The sequence below is a fragment of the Diadema setosum genome, chromosome 21, assembly GCF_964275005.1.
Source record: "Diadema setosum chromosome 21, eeDiaSeto1, whole genome shotgun sequence".
Lineage (NCBI taxonomy): Eukaryota > Metazoa > Echinodermata > Echinoidea > Diadematoida > Diadematidae > Diadema > Diadema setosum.
Window position 1 is genome coordinate 28259684 of NC_092705.1, and position 21445 is coordinate 28281128.

Below are 21445 nucleotides of genomic sequence, written 5' to 3' on the forward strand. Positions count from 1 at the left end.
TATCGATTTTCTCTTTTTGTTTTTTAATACCTATATTTCTTTTTCATTGATTTTGTTTTGTAACTTGTTCAGTGTTTGTCATTTATTGTATATCATTGTATATGTTTGCATTTTCGCCATGTGTATGTATGCTTTGTTATTCGATGTAAAACACGGCCTTGCTGAAGAACAGCTGTCCAGCTGAAAGCAGGCTTTCATTTCCGTGTATAAATAAAATAAACTCAACTCAATTCAAACTGCAATGTAGCTATTAAGAAATGAGTGTCTACACAACCATAACAACAAAATGAACAAATATATCGTTAATCAATTTAGCATTTTAATTACGCCCTCTAAGTAATTCCAACTACAATATTAACAGCATGATTTGCGAGTAAGTATATCAGTAAAAGTTAAGATACGGTACGTTCAATACACACCAAACTACTTTGTTTTGCTGATTACAAGTGTGGTGTAGAAGGCATTCTTGGTTAAATTCATCTTGTTTTGAGAATTGACTTTATGTTAAAACAAACAAATATAAGCAAGAGACCAAGTGGCTCTATAGTGCTCACCTTAAGTATCGCATTTGTAGACTATTCACTATGAATCAAAACATAATAAAAAGAGCAAAGAAAAGATCAAAATGAGATAACAGGCCCCTAATTTGGTTCTGGCCCCACGATGGCCACCCCTGACTCTGCCATTAAAGGGATCGCATAGTTTTGGTTGAGACCTAATTTCAGGATACTAAAATTTTTTGGTGAGATAATGAGAAACCTCTTATGAAATATGAAAGAACATGTAATCCCATGAGGAATTCAACGTTTATTTGATGAAAATTGGTTTTGACATGGCTGAGATATCCAAAATAGAGCGATTCTAATAAGTGTGGGACCCACACTTTTTTTTACAATCGCTTTGTTTTACTTTGTTTTTGGATGTTCCAGTCACGCCAAACCCGATTTTCATCAAAATAATAAACTTTGAATTCCTCTTAAAATTGTATGCTCTGTACTATTTCATAAGTGTTTACTTGGTATTTCGCAAAAAGTTAAAAGCCTAATTCTCATCTCCACCAATACTGTACCATCCCTTTGACATAGGCCCTACTTGAAATTACACTCACTAATGTTCATCGTGTTTAAATAAGAGAATTTCTTTTCTTTTTTAAGACAATACATTTTCTTTCCAAGATTCTCTAATCATGGGGATCTTGGACCCTTGAGGGACACCTTAATGTGGAGCACGCTGCTCATTTGTGCAAATTATATTCTATCATTCCAGCGTTAATACCTGCCAGGTTTGGGTGGAAATGTCACCATTTTTTAAAGAACACAAGGATGAAAAATTTGGCGCCCAACTTTGTTCCTTCCCCTACTGCGTGCTCGTGTGTGTGTGTGTGTGTGTGTGTGTGTGTGTGTGTATGTGAAGGGGGCACCCCTGGATCCGCTATGAACCCGAACAAACAGCACAAATGTACTTACTCATGATATATCCCTTGTTTGGCTCTATGACTTCTGGTTCGAGAGAAGAAGATTCTTTAAGATTCATCAACTATAAGGGGATGTCATGGCGCTCATGTAAACAAATTAACATCCTGTTACTATGAGGAAGTTGCCTGGCAAGTTTGGAGAAAATCCGTCCTAGGGGGTTTTGAAGGAGAAACTGAGAATGTGCAAACTTTATGCACGACGAACTACGGACGAGGAATGATCGCATCAGCTCACTTGGCTCAAACGAACTAAAAAGGCGCTATAGGATGTAACGAAATATGATAAATATGGTAACGAAATATGATGAATAGGCTATCTGAAAATTCGACCTAATATCTTATTGCAATTAACAGCATATCAAATATGTGTGCCATTTGCCAACTATAACCATATCTTTGATTGAGATAATACTTCAACTACTGCTACATTTATGATATACTGGGAGAGAAGTGTCTGCGTCTAAAAGCAACAACAGCAAATCATGAACTCATCAGAGCACAAAAACTTATACTAAATCACAGACCTTATGTATAAAACCCATGCATTGTCTGATGATCTAAGACGAAATCCTTGTCTTCAACGTTTTAATCATCCTACCAAAAAAAAAAAAAAGTTCTAATCGCTACGTATAACTCGAATTCGCAGTCTTGCTCACTGATTAACTATACTCATAACTATAACAACAATCATAACTATACTCTTCCAACCGTATAATTCTTCAATTTCATAGGCTCAAAATACAAATTCTTACGTAAAGCAATGTGTGTGTGTACATGATTAGTATAGCTCTAAACTACTAAACATTGTTAATATCTGCTTAATAATCTCTTGTTTTCACTGTTACCATGGTTTATATCTCTTTTCTTTTCTTTTTGCGTACATGATCATAATTCAGTTCTACACTACTAAACAGCGTTACTATCTCTTCAATTCTCTCTTTGTGCACTAAACTTGATTATAAACCTCCAAAATACCAAACACTGCTATCATGCCTTCTATTTTCTCTTCGTGTACATGATCATGATATAGCTTCAAATGACTAAACACCGTTACGTTCTTTTCGATTCTCTCTTCGTGTACACGCACATAAAATTGCTTCAAATTACTAAACACCGTTACTATCTCTTCTATTCTCTCTTCATGTACATGATCACAATATAGCTTCAAATGACTAACACCGTTACTATCTCTTCGATTCTCTCTTCGTGTACATGAAAATAATGTTGTTTTAAATGACTAAAACACCGTTACTATCTCTTCGATTCTCTCTTCATGTACATTAAAATAACATTGCTTCAAATGACTAAACACCGTTACTATCTCTTCGATTCTCTCTTCGTGTACATGAGAATAATGTTGCTTCAAATTACTAAACACCGTTACTATCTCTTCTATTCTCTCTTCGGGTAAATAATCGTAATATTGCTTCATATGGCTGAACACCGTTACTATCTCTTCTATTCCTTTCATGTACATGATCATGATATAGCTTCAAATTACTAAACACCGTAACTATCTCTTATGTTCTTTTCTTCGAGTACATGATCGCAATATAGCTTCACATGACTAAACACCGTTACTATCTCTTCTATTCTCTCTCCGTGTAAATGATCATAATATAGCTTATCTCTTCCTTGTTACATTCCCTTTGTGTTGTCCTCCTCGGCTTCATACTGTTGAAAATACTCGAGATTTAAATAATTTATTTGTGTATACACGTGTTTTGTGTTTTCTCGTTCTGTCAATTAAAGAAACGTTACAAGATTTCACATTGCCCAGAGGTCGTTATGCCTGTCGAGCAAATTCTTGTAAACTATTATTCATATTTGATGAGACTGTTGACTTGTCATAATGATATAATTTGTTCAAGTGGAAAATAAACTGAAACTAAAACACGAGCTGTTAAACGTACGATTATTTCATATATACAGAAATACGCTGAATACCAATCGTGATGCTAGGAAAACGAGGGCTGTTACGTACTTGTTGCCTCAGCAGTCTTTTTGAAAAACGTAGAATTTACTTCTTCATACGGATGAACTAAAAGTCAAGGCCCTGAAAAAGTAGGGTTCTTTGATCAGCCATACCTACAGAACGTTACAAATGGCATTGATATCTGCATGCAGTCTTAACAAGCTGCTTAAAAAACATTGGTATTGATATGATTTATTGCAAATGATACAATTTTCGTTAATACTAGCCGATACTTCATTATGTTTCAACAGTATCCTGGGAACTGAACTATCAATGTCGACAAGTATCTTTCATTCAGTCTTCGTTCTCGTTTTTTTTTTTTTTTTTTTTTTGGTCAAAGACGTTTGCAAAGAAAGGACTCTCACAAGGACTTTCACCACTTTTTGCAATTGTTTTACCCAAGCTATGCCCAACGGCATATTCCTTTTTGATAAATTCACAACTTTAAGCATATATTAAGGAGCCATATATCAAGCATAATGTTCACCTTTGTGAATTCCTTGCCCCTTTTTGCTTACAATGACATGTTGCTGAATGCGAGCATATCTGAATATATAACATCTCCTACGTAGCAGTATTGCCCCTCTAGTATTGGAATCGATAATTACTAATATAATATCAATGTCACTGAGACATAAAGGGAACATGATACAAGCTCTATTAATCTGTTAACTGAAAACATGGGAATTTTTCTTGTTGAGCACCTTTTGTTATTATATTTATGACCGTATTGAAATTGATATTGTAAACAGACATATGTAACAGACATACATGGAATAACGCATGACACATAAATACACTAAAAATAAACCTAATTATGTATTATATGCCTAAACGTTAAATTTAGCACAGCACAGCACAGCAATCACCTCAGTACAGTATCATAGCAAAGAATGCCTATTGAAAACAAATAAACAAAACTATTTTGAATTTTCCCTCTATTTTTTTTTTGATCTCACAAATTACTACATTTTGAATTTCGTTATTGATTCTATTTTGTAGACACGTCAATTGTACAGTTATGTAAATCGAATTCAAGTTTCGAATTTTACCCCGAGGCCTCCATCAATGTTAAGCTGCTGCTTATGATCGCGGTTTCCTGTTTTTCTGTTATCATAATGTCTAAAAATGCTCAATTCTATTTCTAAAAAATCGTTTATCGTAACAACGTGACATATTTCTGGATGAATAATCAATCATCATTTAGAGGATTTACAAATGTTAATTCCACGATTTACTTCTGAACATTTTTGTGTGTGTATAATGTTATGCTATACGTCTCATGCATCGAATACTGTCATGTTCATAGTGTGTAGATTATGTACTTTGAATTGATTTGTAAGGCAGTATGCTAACTTATGCGTCGTGTAATGTCAATTTTTTAATTATTTGTATTATTTTGTTATGTGTGATTTGGAAAAACCCAACCAAACCATGGACAATCTCATGTGTACTGGTTTGAAATACAAGTGCTCTGGTATGGAACCAGACAACTATGAGGTTAATGGCTTAATGTTCTATATTCTTCTCATGAAATTGATTTTCTTAAAACGCATTACCTTCTTTCTCTCTGTCTTTCTTGGTCTCTCCCTCTCTAACAGCATAATTCAGGATCATGTATTTGGAAAGCATTTATATACAGCTACAATAGGTTGCCATTCGTTTTCTGTCTCATTGTCACAGATGTGACAAGGCGTTCCGAAAAGAACCATTGGCAGGTGAAATAGGTGTTATTAAAACAAGCTATCATGCATTCAATAGTGGAAGAAAAGAATAATCCAGAATAGCCTTCATTACAATGAGAAGCAGAACAAAACTCTTACGGACAACATAGGCAGAAGAAACCCCATGGTAGAAAAAATGGTCAAAACACAACAAGCAAACAAACAAAACACAGAGTAAAAATTAAAGGAAAAAAGGAAAACAGGTAAAAAAGATCATGGTTGATCGCAGGTTTGCAGTTTTCCCATCTTGGGCTTCCTCGGAGTAGCAGGAGATGAACTCCTCTTGCGAACTTGTTTTTCGGGAGTTTTTTCTGAAGGTTCTGGAGGCAAGATATTCCCAGGCTGTGGGATCGGAAAGAGAGAGAGAGAGAGAGAGAGAGAGAAAGAAAGAAAGATGCAATTGTTCATTTGGCTTCAACATAATTTCCTTTGTAAGTTGGTACCTTGTAAAGTTAGATACACGATGAAAATAGGTTAATGCATAAGTGATAAACATCTCATACTATTGCATTCACAGGAAAGTAAACCCTAGTACAAAATGTTGATTGGACAGAAGAAGTAACGCACAAGAGTTTCAAGAAAATTTCAACCTTGATACGATTTTGGACAACCTCCCTTAACCCTTCACGATGTGTGATGCACTGAATTACACGTACTTCTTCATGGGCTGCACATGATATATAAAAAAAGATGTATTTTGATTTACCTTTATTACATACATATCTGCACACATTACAATTTTACCTATTCCACCGTTATAGCTGCTGTCACGAACAACGTTTATAACTTTCAGATTATTCAAATGCAATACGACAAGCCGGTGCCACTCCTTGATCTAGAGAAGACGCTCTTTATACTCTGTTGGTCTTTGTTTGATTCATGGGCATGCCATATTTTTAAACTGCATGTCTCTGTAGTGATAACGTGATTTTAACAGGGGACAAGGAAAAACAATTTGACAAAATTAAGATTAAGAATTATGTCTTACAATGTCTGACATATCATATCATATATATATATATATATTAATATGTGTTTGTGTATGTATTGATTGATTCTATTTTATTTCTGCATTCCCTTTTCATACCAGAATATAACAGAAAGTCAATTGAACAAAGTAGTTACGTAATGTTTGAACAGTTAATTTCATGGAAACAGGTTGACGGCGAACATAAATGAACAACACTGTTTTTCTTAATAATACAAAATTATTACGTGCAGGTGTCTTTTACGCATTGCCAGAAAATAAGATCTTACGCACCTGCTAAAGACAAATTTAACAAATCTCAGTGTAACAAAAATGCAGGAGACTATTATCATTAACACATGATTGACGAGGATAATGGCCTTACGATACACATGCAATACAATCAAAGACAATTCAGTTACAGTATACCACTCATCGAGCAGATTCCGAGTGGGGAAGCAAATGTGAATTGGGGCAGTATGGTGCAAAAGTGTAGAGAGTTTGTGTAGATAGCAAAGTGTTGTGTGCGTGTGTGTGTGTGTGTGTGTGTGTATTATGTACGTGTGTGTTTGTATGAGTGTGTATGAAGAAATGTAAGTTTTATGATTGTTCTTTCCTGAATGATGAGAGAGAATGAAGGAAAAGCAATCGAACAAGTAACAACATACTCCAATTATTTACCATACATTGATTTCACATTATTTCTCTATTTCTTTTTGTTGAAAAGATGTACATAGTTTAAGGTTATCTTGTAACGAGTTCTAGACGTCAGGTTCATGATGTCTTCAAGATTTTTGTGCCAGGACAATTCTTGGACTTGCTAAATGACAGACAGACAAACGGAGAGATATGCAAAACTGCATGTTGGAGTAGGGGATTAAGAAGTCATTCAATTCTTAAAGGGACGCAGTCCTCACGAAATTAAAAAAAAATATATATGTTGCTGTTGGTACCTCCAATGAACTATTTTCATCAAAAACAAACTTTCAAATCACCAAATAAGCTCGTACATTTCGGTTAAAAAAGTGTGACTCTGCAAATGAGCAAGTCTTGGCGGAGAGTCATACGTCATCGATGCACAACTCTTTCCAGCGGTTTTCTGCTCGTCATCCCTAGTTATTTATAAATACGTGTTTACTATTTATTTTTATATTAATTGTATATATAAATAAGCTTGAAATATTTTGTTTGAAATAATAAAACCACATATTGTCACATTTTATGAAAAAATCAGATATGATCATTTTGAACACTTGAATTGGTTTTCTGAGGCACGGCTGTCAACTTGAGAGTAGGGCCTCAATGACGTTGCACCTTTTGGCAGACTCTTACACGATCGCTTGCAGGAATTATTTTTTTAAAAATCGCGTACGGAGACAATTTTTGTTGTCCACGCGTATAAATTGGTGAAAGGTTATATTTTTTACTCTTCTTAATTATCAGTACAGTGAAAATCTCAGGACTGCTTCCCTTTAAGGGAGGTGGTTGCCAAGTAAGATGGGAACAAAGTTTACCTTGCTTAATACTCGTCTTAAACAAAAGAAGCAACAAAAAGCTTTATACTTAACATCTTTTCGAGATCATTCATATGGTGTATTTATGGTGCTATCTACTTTACTTTTGTACACATGCAAATTAGGGCATTATGCTAATTATGATATTTAAGACACTGGCATCATTTGAAATACGGGGAACTGGTGTTACAAATGGATTCCTTGTTGTAGAAAAACCCTAGTAACAAGTTATAATTTGCGTGTTTTCAGGCTTCCTGTATTAAAATTTGTAATATCCAGGCGTCCTGGCTTAAAATTTACAACATATTACGCTATTTAGCTAAAATATTATTAGGCTTTAATCAAAGATAATTGCCTAATGCTGAGAGGATGGCAACCAAGCTTACTTAGTTTACTGTGTTGTTAGTACCCATCTAAACACCAATCTACAAAGACCTTGTATACATACTTTTCCTGGTCACGTACAGTACATGGCAACTGAAACCATCTGCTGGACTGTTGTACACTGTACATACCTAATGTGCTAATTATGTAATTATGCTAAATATGATATTTAAAACACTTACATAGTTTGGAAGTACAAACCAGTGTTACAAATGAATTCCTGGTCTGAAAAAAAAACCCTTGAAAAATCGTATTGTACATATGTTTTCGGGCTTTCTGCAGTGAAATTATCAAAATATTACCTATTGCGCTAATTAGTTAAATATTATGCTAACAAGACCAATAAAAATTATTGGTCAAGCTTGCCAAGATACCAAGCAAGCTCAGTGTACTTCAGTACCCATCTTATTAATGAATCAACTACAACACCAACAAAACCTTGTTCTTAACATTTTCAGCTTATATCCATGGTATATATCATACCACCTCACTTGTACTTCACTATTGTACGTATGCGAATACGCTCATTATGCTAATTACGGTATTTGAGACATTTACATCATTTGAAATTGAAAACTAATGTTATGAATGGATTCCTCGATATATAAAACCCTTAAAAGTTTTCATTCCCCATGTTTACAGGTTTCCTGTATTAAGATTAGCAATATATAACATATCTTATATATGTGCTAATTACATGTACGTATACTGATTGCTAAATACACTAATAAAAAAGTTGCCCAAGGTTGCTTAAGGTTGCCCAGGTGGCAACCAGGCTAAATTTACTCCAATATCATTCTAGAACACGAATCAATAACAAAAAAAAAAAAAAAAAAAAAAAACTTGTACTTCAAAAATTTTCTAGGTATAAAAAGTTTCTACTCGACCACCAGGATCTTAGAAATACTGGATCATTTATATAAATTATGTCGGAAACTTGTAAGAAAAGAAGGGTCATCTTTCATAAAAATCGTAACTACTCTGGCTACCTTTAAAGAATTACGACATTTACCAGTGCAAATTGATAAATCAAATATATATATATATATATATATATATATATATATGAATATATATGTGGCCCTGCACCACAAAACAAACAAAAAGTCGCTAGAAATGAATTTTTACTTAAGACCATATTCTGAAAGAGCAGACCTTCAGCTTTAAAATGATGTATAACTCAAATCAAATGGAATCTCCTAACCTATCTAAATAAAGCACAAACTCAGGAAAAGTGTGAACTGAGAAAAGAGGCTCTGAAGTACAGTGTCTATTCAAGCGCCTAATTTTTACCAAACCGTGCTGGCTGTGCGATGAATGGGACAAAAAACAGGAAGTAAACCACCAGAGTAACAACAATGAAGGGATTATCAAATTAACGTGAAATTAAGCATGCCTCATTAACACATTCTGTCCATAATTAATGCCAACTTTCAAAGCAGTAGCTCTATCCTTTCAAAAGTTATTAGAGTTGAAAGTGAAGACTGTGTAGAAGGTTTTTCAGAAATGAAAAGGGGACTCTGAAGACACACCTAATCACACTATTCTACCAAACATATTCGAGATAAACTGCTAAAAAACACACTTTCCCACCCGTTTTATGACCCCGAAATTTCAGCATAATGTAAAAGAAGACTTGCTCTTTCAGAAGATATGAAAAAGTCAAGATCAGATAGGTTGACCCATTTCACTTATTTTTCAGTCCTCACGCAAAATCAGTGTGTGCGACTTTTTGTTCGTTTTGTGGTGCACGGTCACATATATATTCATATATATATATATATATATATATATATATATATATATATCATATGTATGTAAGAGCCGTGATTATACTTGAGATTAATCTCCGAGAAATGCACAATAAGTCAGTCGTGGTCGGTTGACCTATCGAACTTTACGGGTTTCACGAATCATGAAAATATATACCTCATCTCTTGCTTGGAGTAAAAAAAAAGACTTGTGAAAACGTGATAGAAGAAACTTTATAACATTCATAACAGAATCATTTAAAACATTCTATGCTAACTTAGGACCACTGTTAATGTTAAATGCGTTAGATATATCATTCAGTTCTCTAAATACTTTATTATTATCATGAAATAAGCCATTTACATTATTTCTATCATTTTCAAAACTTTGAGAATAATGCATGTTGTGTGATAAGCGAATTAAACCACTCAATTCATTTCTTTATTTCTTATGTTTATCACAATAAAACGCACTTAGTAATTCTAAACTGGTGTTCAATTCATTTTATTGCGTGTTGCAAGTGAACGCATAATTCCGTTTGGTAACAAATGGTCTATTTTTTTTTTACTATGTTAAAGTCCCTACAAATTAGATTTAAATGCTCTATAAACGCAACTTTTATACGTTGTTTTTACAAAAAGTTCCTACCGTGGGAAGGGGTATTCCCCTCCCACACCCTCCCCCCACCAGCTCGGTGGCTTCGCTCCCTCGCCGAGGATCTCACATCGTCACATGAAATAATGTACCCCCGTATGTTTTAATCATAGTCCTTCGCAATGATTCTTTCCACTGTTGAATTCCCTAGAAATTTGCTTTTAAATGCTCTATAAACGCGACTTTTGTATTCCGTTTTAATAAAAAGTCCCTACCGTCCCTCCCACACCCTCCCCCGCTCGGTGGCTTCGCTCCCTCGCCGAGGATCTCACACCGTCACATGAATGTGCCCCCATCGAGATTTGCTCCCCCCCCCCTTGTTCGCACGGGCTCGGTCGCTACGCTCCCTCGCAATACCCAGCTCAGCTCCTGAAACCCCCTCCTTGGAAGAAAGCTAGATCCGCCCCTGATGATTATATATGCTGTGAGATTGTTAAAGTGGGAATATGATCAAATTTATCATTATAAAGTATCTTACTCATGAAATTATCTATATCGGTACAATTAGAAAAAAGAAAAATACCTAAAAGCGTTTTAGAGGTTTGAGTTACTCTTGTCGGATTTTAGATATAAAAATAAAAATCAATCAACGTTGATATAAAAAGTAACCTCAGAGGTAACATGTTTGTCTTTATCATATCAATGTTATAGTCAGTTGCCGATAAGATAAACTTCTTTATTTTCACTAGATACCTATCAATAACAAAAAAATTCTCAAGATTATCTTAGAATATGCACATGTGCTACATTATTTGGTGGTGCAAATAAAACCAACTATTTTGTTTTCATATATGGAGAGTTTCTATAAACCAATCCTCACAGATTTCAATGTAAATATCTGTTCTAACTTTGAAACAAAGATGAAGTAAAGATGGAATTAAATGGCAACCCTGCTACCTTTACCGCTTCCACAATCAAAACAAACTATTTTATAATCCTCGATACCAAATAAGTCAGGTGAGATCAACGACTCAAAATTCTTGTTTAAACTTCCAGCAAAGTAAACTAAAGTTATAGGGTCTGTAAAGAAGAGCTTCGAAATATTTTGATTATCATTTTGGTCATTAACAACTGACGAGTTCGGATTAGTATGTGAAGTAACCATTAAATGAACAACTGTTTATTTCATTAAAATCACTAATACTACTTAGAGTTCTTGAAACTTTGATTAAAACGTACATCATAACTAAAATACATTGTTCATGGTCATGTCGAAGTGCCGTGCAAATGAAATTATGAGGGCTGGGAGCTTTGCATATAGTGTGTACTTGTGTGTGTGTGTGTGTGTGTGTGTGTGTGTGTATGTGTGTGCGTGTGTGTGTGCATGTGTATGAGTACCTAAAATGAATATGTATACATTATGCATACAAAGTATGGTGGAAGGGCAGTAATCAACGTGGGAGCGTACCTCTGGCTTTCCGAAGCCTTTAACTTCGCACCACTTCTCAAAGCACAATTTGGCCTTCCAGAGGCTATCTTCATCGTGACTCCTGCAGTACAGGTAGACGTAGCGGTCCAGAAAGGACCTTGGTAACATGTGAGACACCTACGACGAACAAAGAAACACATATAACAAGAGATGTAGGACAGACAGACAGATGGACAGCTGAATGGACGGGCAACCGGAGCTGTGGAGGGGTTATGGCGGGAAGGGGGGGGGGGGGGATGCACCGGACGTGCGCCCACTTTACTTTTTGTTAAAACAAAAGAAATTAAGAAAATGGAAGGGGCGCGAGCGCCCCCCTTACAGAAGTCCTGTATCCGCTCCTGCCTCCAACAACCTTCAGGGCGACGCCGGCATAAAACAAGGCAGAGAGGTATGAAGTGCATCTTCCCTTATTTTCTAATTACTACTCATTAGCTCTTTCGTCTTTGGTCAGTAGTACAGTAGGTTCAAAATTCTTTCTAGTAGTGATAATATATTATTGGTTTCTCTTTCGACCACTTGCTGTAATGTCTACCTCAAGGGCACAAGTGCAATAACAGTCTTATGCATTCAATATGTAAATTCCCTTATTTGAGCCTGCAGTCCACATTGCCTGCTTTGCATCAGTGTTAAGTTATACCAAAACGCACACACATACAAACAGATTTCATGGCAAGAAGTTTTCCCCACCTGGTCTTTGTCGATCAGCTTTGCCTTGGAAGGGTCATTTTTGGAGTAGTAGCAAACGTGGTCCAATGGGTTCTTGGCTCCCTTCCCAAAGTCCATTTTTACCACCTGTATAACAGCAGGCCGTTGGAGATTTTACTGATGGGGGTCATAAGACTGAGATGCTTATAGAAAGAAATGTATTACAATAATGATAATTTGAATTACATGTATATGGCTTATCATGATTTCACGGAGCACGCGAACGATAAATGGCAAAGTCCAACATCGTATTTTAGTCTATACAAGATCGTCAGACCGAAGCGTCGTCAACTGTTCGTGGGTGTCATTTTTAGTTCGGCTTAGGGTGTGATTTCACGGAGGACGCGAACGATTTGCGAAGGATGCGCAATTTGTGCGAAGTTCTCAAGACGTATGTGCGAATGTCGCGTGTATCATTGCTAAAGCGGGGTTCCCACTATCACGATTCGTGAAGCAATCGTGGTGATCTTCTCAGATCGTATAGATTGTATCAGATCTTGAGGTCAATCGTGGCAATCGCGTTAATCGTAGAAAATTTTTGGACGGTTCAAAAATTTTCTATGATTAACACGATTGATTTTTGATCGTGATCATCGCATCAGATTGTCTTGGATCGTATCAAAACGCAGCAAATCTTATCTAATCGTCCATCTTAATCGTGTTGATCGGATCGACTTTTTCACTTTCCTTATGCTTATTTGCACATTTGCCCTTATTTTACTCGCAAATCGTATATATTTTGTATTCCGCGAGGTTGAATAAGGGAGGGGTGGCACAATGAAATATAAAATAACAACTCCACTGAAACATCCACGAGGAGCTGAATGTTGAACATACCCCACAAAAAAGTAACTTTTGTGACTTTTGAAAAGTGACCATTGTCGCGGATGTAAGGTCACTCGTGCATGACTATAAAGGTCACTGTCATTATCTTTCACATAGAAGTTAGTCAATACGTGTAGCAATACCCCTGCGAAATTATTTTGCGCAAGACTTTTTTTTTTGTTAAAAAAGTGACATTATTTTAGGGGAGTTACCTTTCTGTTGCGTGTATGTCGGTTTTCTTAAACACTGTTAAATAAAACAATAAATCAAGCCAAACCAACCAAAATTTCAATACGATAACGACATTTGAAATAAAAATGCATATGATACATACAATGCGAATATGAAATCAAACACACAAGCAATGCTATCAGTTCGGCCAACTTTCTCATATTGAGCGTATATAATACATATTATAGAGTCAGAATTCAAAAAGATCCCATCCTCTTTTCTAGCTTCAATTTCATCATCATACACAATTATTTTCTTCATGTATTTCAAAGAAAGGTGAAAACATTTGTCGTGATCTTTTTTTTTTTTTCTTGAGAAGATGGGGCAATGATCTGATCTTGTGTAGTTTTTTTTTTTTTTTTTTTTGGGGGGGGGGGGAGGATGAGCACGTCGATTCAATAATCTATTAATTTCTTCAGGTTAAATTAGAAAAGGCACTATCTGAGGCTGTGACTGGCCTAGGTGATGTTTCCTATCTAATAATAACGTACTTGTCATTCGCAATACTGCAAAGGTCACGTTCTCATCATCCTCAACCTGTCAACCATTGCCATCATCAATGATTGAGGATAGTAGGCCTAATCACTCTGCAGAAGTTGAGGAAACAATGAAATCCATCGTCAGCCTGACTATAATATTCCCATTCGGGTCTAATCGCACCTTAAATAGGGGTCGGTTTTGATCCCGATCGTGCAAGATATCTTATCTTTTCTCAACAATGCGCATTAGATCGCAGTATTCGTATTGGAACGTATCAGAACGTAGCTGCACGCACCAAATCGGGGATCCCGATCGTAATGATAGTGGTAGATCGGGTTCAATCATGGACTCAATTGGGACAATCCTATTAGATCGTATTTGAACGGGAGACCAGATCGTGACAGATCGTATTGCTTGAAAAAGACCAATCGTGACCATATCGCATCCAAGCGAACCAACACGTATTGACTCGTATAACCTCGTATCCAAACGTGAAATTTCAGACGAGTTCAACAAAACTTTCTCGATCAGTTACGAATGTCCAATCGTGGCGTTCGTAGTAGATCGCACGATAGTGGGAACCCCGCTTAAAGTACAGCATGTTGCGTACACGAAGAACACACGACAGAAATGCGAACAACGCAAATTTGTCAATGGTCATGGGCGAAAATGTACCCAAGGAATGGTGGCAGCTGTCTTGAATTTTTTTCTTTCATGTATTCTTTTTCTCTCATTTCTTGTGTGCGGGCCTAGAGTTTTCTTTTCTTAGGACCTATCTCCAGTAGTAAACCATTTGATTTTTTTTTTGCAGTTTCTCAAACACATAATCTCTAGTTTCAGATGTAGTTTTGGCATACTTTAGATTCTGCGATTTTTTTGTTCATGAAACATTTCTTTCTTTTTAGTAATCTTTAATTTCTTTTTTTTTACTATAAAGATAATTGTTCGATGTTTAGGTGTATGCTACGATTTTGATTTGTAGAAAACGTAGGTCATACACCCCCCCCCCCACATGCGCTAAACGTTCGTGAGAATGTCTCAAAAGTTACACAAACAGATAGCGCTTACGTCGTAAAATGATCGGAAAAACTTCCCAGATTTCGCGAAACATACGCGAGACATTCTGCAAAGTTTCGGGGTCTGTTTGGGGTTTCACGAACATTTTGCGAGCATCGCGCGTGTCTTGCGAAGGTCTTGCGCATATGACGAGGCTTTAAAGACTCTTTCGAGAATAAATCACGAGAAAATCACGACCAAGTGTGCGGAAAAGGTTCGCACTTTTTTTTTTTAATTCTCGCCGAAGTTAAAACGACATCCGCAAACAATTGCCGACGCATTCGAACCCTTGCGTTCGTTTGGCGATTTTTTGCAGACTAAAATTCGAATGCTGGATTTCGCGATTCGCGATTTGCCATTCGCGTCCTTCTCAAAACGTTCGCGTTCTCCGTGAAATCATGTCTCATTATTTTTTTTTTCTATGAAATTTCTTGCGAACGTTTTCCGCACACTGGGTCGTTATTTGCTCGTGATCATCTCAAAAATGGCTTGAAATCCTCTATGTGCAAAACCTTCGCAAGACCTTAGCGATGTTCGCAAAATTTTCGTGAAATCCCAAACAGATCCCGACACTTTGGAGAATGTATTGCAAATATTTTGCGAAATCCGCGAAGTTCTGCCAATCATGTCACGACATATTCGAAACTGCTCGCTTTCGTGAGGAAAGGGAGTGGGTAAAGGGAGGTATGTTTCTTTTTTTTAAAGTTCCCCAATACGCATTTTCCCTTACTTACCCGAATGATCTTAAGACAGCATGCTTTGTACTTTAGAGGACGTTTGAGATATGAACGCACTGCTTTAACGATTTAAAGAAAAAAAAAACATTTTTGGACGTTAAAGGAAAACAAAACAAGCGTATCAATATCTGATTTTCAGGAACAACTTAAATCGTGGTATCAAATCCTCAATGCTTTCTGGTCTGTTCTGCTCATTGATACCACTTGCGCTGAAACTTACGCGAACAGTCACGGCCTTTTCTTCCAACTGGGCTCCTCTGAGCATTTTAGCAGGCAGTGCAGCACAGATCTGCTTGTTCATATCTTTAGTCTCCTAGAGAGATGTGCAAGAAATGAAATATTAGTTGTCACTGCTTGGGAGCAAAGGGGGTGTGGACTAGAAGTAGCCCTTGCCATGTCATGGAACGACGGTGTTTTTCCCGGATTGTCAAACCAATGAAGTTTAAGAGATGGAGTTCCAACAGGCTGTAATTTTATTCAACAGTTGTCAGTTTTCTATTGATGTACAAAAAAAATTCCACGGGCTCATTTTTGCCTTTGATGATCGGGGTTTCATACCGCCGTCTTGCTGAGCAATCAAAAATCTATTTTGAACGTTAATATAATGTTGGCTATATTTTGCTTCTTTATTTATTAAATGAAATGCAAATCTCATTTGATGATTAAAAAATACTTATAAAACAAAAGGTAATTCCGTCCAGAAATATGTGTAAAAGTTTAAATAAGAGCTGTATCATGTGAAAGTGTTTAGAAATGTACTCTCCAAGAAAGCCGATTTTATCACTTTTCCAAATAATTCCGACAAATAAAATTGATATAGAATGATATTCAAGTATAATTCTTTATTATGATAAATATAAGATTAGTGCCCGGGCATGCCCAGTCGAGTAATTTTTATTTCATCTCTCTTTTTTTTTTTGCGTAATTTCTATTTCTATCTTTTATAAATAGGGATGTGACGGAAAGTGATTGCCATCACAAAGACTATGTTCCTTAGAAAGTGGCTGGTGATTATGCAATGAGACACAAGCCAATTGTGCGGCAGATCCAGTTTGGTACATGCTTCAAATATTTTCGAGTGGCGGCATCGAACATGGCTTCACAGGAAATAAAACAGTTGAGACTCCTTTCTCTTGAACCTCCTTGGCTTAACTAAAGGGTTAAAGGGATGGTACAGCATTGGTGGAAATGAGAATTGGGCTTCTAACTTTTTGCGAGATACCAAAAAAACACTTATGACAGTACAGAGCATACCGTTTTAAGAGGAATTCAAAGTTTATTTGATGAAAATCGGGCTTGGAATGACTGAAACATCTAAAAACAAAGTAAAGCAAAGCGATCCTAATAAAGTGTGGGTCCCACACTTTATTAAAATTGCGCTCTTTTTGGATATCTCAGCAATTTCAAAACCAAGTTTCATCAAATAAACGTTGAATTTCTCATAGAATTACATGCTCTTTCATAATTATTTCATAAGAGGTTTCTCATTATCTCACCAAAAATGTTAGAAACCTGAAATTAGGTCTCAACCAAAACTATACGATCCCATGATTGACCTGCACAGCAGCGGAAGACCAAAACAAATACAAGCAATTACACACACACACACACACACACACAGAGTCAAAAATGTGGCCAGAAGAGCGGAGACAAGTCAGCAATCTAAATATGACCTTTGTCCCTATGAACTTTGATATTCAATTCAAATAAAATTTCATTTTCAACATCACAGAGTGCTGGAATAGTAGAGGCTACTATGCAATCCCATTAGATTTATGTGTAAAAATTGATTTTTTTTTTTTTTTGCTAACTTTGTCAAGTTTGGGGTGCTGAATCCAAAACACTTTGGTTCCATTTTTTCTGACCACGTCTTCAGCCGCCATTTTGAATTTCAAAATGGCCGCCATAGAAAACTGTGTTTTTATCCATATCTCATTAGGTGAGCATTGTAAAAGCTTCAAATTTGGTGCAAAATGCATGGTTGCGATGTCAGACACTCTGGTATATCTTTTTCTGATATTGTGGATTGTTTTCATACAATTTCTAGCTTGCCATCTTGAATTTTAAAATGGCCGCCATAGAAAACAGTATTTTGAACCATATCTCATACAGTGACCATTGTAGAAGCTTCAAATTTGGTGCAAATGCATGGTTGTGATGTCAGACACTCTGATATATCGTTTTCCGATATTGTGGATTGTTTTAATACAATTTATCGGGCTGCCATCTTGAAATTCAAAATGGCCGCCACAGCAATTTTACCCATATCTCAAGTTGCAATTACTGTAGGAGCATCAAATTTTCAGTAATGCACGTGCTTGCGGTGTTCTTTCCAGCTTTCCAGTACAGCTGTTTCCTATTGTGGATCATTACATGGGCTATCATCTTGAAATTTAAGATGGTGGCCACAGAAAAGCATATAATACTGTGGTAAGCGCCTAAATGAATTTGCCAAAATTGTCCTAGTTAAACCGATTTTCAGGTCACGCAGAACGACAGCCATCTCTTAATTCAAAATGGCCGCCATAAATTCAGACTGTAAGGACGAGGTTCCAATGACGTCATCAAGCCATCTTGAGGGGCAAAAATGTGTGAGGGGGGGGGGGGGAAGGGGTCCCATACCACCAGGTTCCCATAAGTGTGGACAAGCGTGTAAGCATTACATCCCACGTCCCATAATAGCCAAGCGGGTATGTGGTTCGCGTATACGTAATTTGTTTTTGCCTCTCAAGCAAAACATTATTTGGTGTCGTAGAACCTCGTCAACAGTTATATTTAATCCCAGTTATTAAACATTTTGTAAAAAAGCAAGCATTGATACGATTAAAGGTGATCTTCAAAAACTTGATGTTACCTCGAGAGAATGAAGACAAACAAGGAAAAGTCTCGTACTGGCAAGAAATGCCGTGGTCACCCTACCAGGCATCCCATTCACAAGCTTTATTTGTTGACCATACAATGAAACAACTCATCAGGGAGCTCATTGATTATTGCTAGATGAATTTCCGTAATAATACAAAATGAATAGGGAATGCCAATGAGTAGGTTTTTTCCTGATTGCACTTGTGTTGGTCATTCTCAATTATCACGACTTCCAAGTTGCTTGTAAACTGCTGTACCGCCAATGATTCTAAAACTACAAAGGAGCAATAATACCTCAGTTTTGTGGTACTTTGGATGCATCAGAATTCCTCAACAATTTCGAACACCATCACAAGAGGGCAATCTCAAAAACTGTCACTGCATTGAAACTGCGGGATGATGAATGTGGTGTTTGGCAAGTATAGGTATCGGAAACATTCAAGGAGGATATTCTAGAAAGAAATGAAAAGGGAAGTTTTCATGTTCTGTACTAAGAATTTGTATCTGAAAGAATCAAAAAAAAAAAATCTGTCTGGGATAATATGAGAAAAACCAGACATTCAGATCTTGCAATTAAAATACACCGTGTCAGATCGGATCATAAGTCATTAAGCTTCAGAGGACCACTACCTTCTTATAACACTTCTACCGGTACAACAGTCTGCCAGACCTGTCATTATCCAGTCATTACTGGACGATACAATTATCGGAAGTTATAAGTTCTACTGTTCTATGTAATTCAATAATTATTCTTTATCTCACAATTTTATGGCTTTCTCCTCATTCTTACTAACAAAGTTTCGTTTTTCAGAATCATGCCTTTAGAAACCCACAAAACTGAGCCAAATAATAAGCCTGAAAGTTGAAATACTGATCAGTCAATTCCACCTGACACAGAACGTGGGGAAAAAAAGAAACAAAGGGTTCATCAATGAAAGATGCCATGGAGCTGTCACCCGTCACAACGAGGAAGCAGATAGACCTATCCTTATTCCATTGCATGTATTAGATGCTACTTCAAGAGCAACAGGGAATTTCAGAGATATTGATGATTAGTACGTATAGAAACTAACACTTTCATTCTCCTAATGGATCTTTGCTTTCTGCTCCATCACTGGAAAAGAAGATGATAAAGTACAATATTGACATTGTTGAGAGATTATGTTCTGCAAAATTGTTGCGAAAAACAAAGGTCTGCTTGGTCATGCCTTTCATGACGCAGGCTGGAGCTGAAAATTTGAGGATAACTCAAAGAGCAGATGGGTCAAGAATTCTCTAAGCCTAGAATCACGCAGAATTTGCAATGACACAGTCCACGCCTTACAGAAGTTGGGCGTGGATGACTTCAACCTGGACAATCTCCCGCTTTGCTCTCGTAGAGTCTTGATACAGCACATCCAGAGAATAAACCTCGTAACCCTTCACAACCTAATTTGTGCCTCTACTTACAGGGGAATATGATAAAGACATTAACTAAGTAAATTTCCGATAAATTTTCTTGTACACAGTTAATATTGTTTAATTTAAACTCTACAACCAAATCGTCTAAATGGGGGCATTTTGTCACTCATACTTTACACAGTTACTGAGGTACTTTTGAAAGTCATTTGCCTTGACACCAGAATCACATGATTTCCCATTCACAAGTTTTACCCAAATGCAATGGTCTTAAAGGAATGTTTCCCTTGGCAGCCATTTTGCATTTCAACATGGCAGTGTACCTTCAGGAAGCAGTCCCGCCTATGCAATAATGATATTATTTATTGAAGTGATTGACTTACACATAGGTCCTACATGAAAGCGCTCCAGCATACTTGAGTTTGCAGGGCAAAGATCTTACTGCACCAAATGAGTCGAAATCCGTCTTGAATTTCAATGCAAATAATTCATTATTACAGAATGTATATAGTTATGTGTGTGTGTGTGTCTGTGTAAAAGAATGTACAATGTACACCACCATAAACATTGATATGCCTGAAAGTTGCTTGTAACCACAGATATTAGCTGAAAAGCAGCCATTTTGAATGATAAAATGGCAGCCTTAAAAAGGATCTGCAATTTTGGGGAGGGGATCAAAGTGCTTCTGAATGTTCAACATCATGAGCCCGGTTTATGCCCGAAATGTGAACTTTCTGTATTGTTTACAACATGAAATATGGGTCAAAATATACATTCTGGTGTGGCGGCCATTTTGAATTTCAAGATGGCCACCTATAATATCAAAATGGATCACCATTTCAGAAAAAGATGTTTCAGAAAGTCTGATAGCATACGCATGCTTTTCGCCCCAAGTTAGAACCTTAAACACTACATACGATATGAGATATAGGCCCAATTACATTTGTTATGGTGGCCATTTTGAATTTCAAGATGGCTGCCAACCAAAATTATCCATCATTTAAAACAAAAATGTGTATATTAGCACGTCTGACATCATAAGCATGCTTTTTGCCCCGCAATCATACTTTCCCTAATGCTTCAACCTGAGATACAGGTAAAAATAACATTTAGCTATGTCGGCCATTTTGAATTTCAAGATGGCAGCCCTCAAATTGTATTAAAACAATCTACAATATCAGGAAATGGTGTATCAGAATGTCTGACATCATAAACATGCTTTTTGCATCAAATTTGAACCTTCTATGATGCTCACATTATGAAAACTGGGTCAAAATA

The 21445-nt window shown here is 36.5% G+C and overlaps 1 protein-coding gene across 1 annotated transcript in view; it reads right to left on the reverse strand.

Moving 5' to 3' along the window:
• Positions 1-5386: 5386 nt before the first annotated feature.
• Positions 5387-21445, reverse strand: part of LOC140244456 (deoxynucleoside triphosphate triphosphohydrolase SAMHD1-like) — an 80608-nt gene continuing 64549 nt past the window's right edge. The window contains exons 11-14 of the mRNA XM_072324095.1: positions 16128-16210; positions 12561-12665; positions 11853-11990; positions 5387-5515 (exon numbers count right to left, since the gene is read on the reverse strand). Of these exons, the coding sequence (XP_072180196.1) occupies positions 5387-5515; positions 11853-11990; positions 12561-12665; positions 16128-16210 (455 nt within the window). The remainder of the gene's footprint in view (positions 5516-11852; positions 11991-12560; positions 12666-16127; positions 16211-21445) is intronic.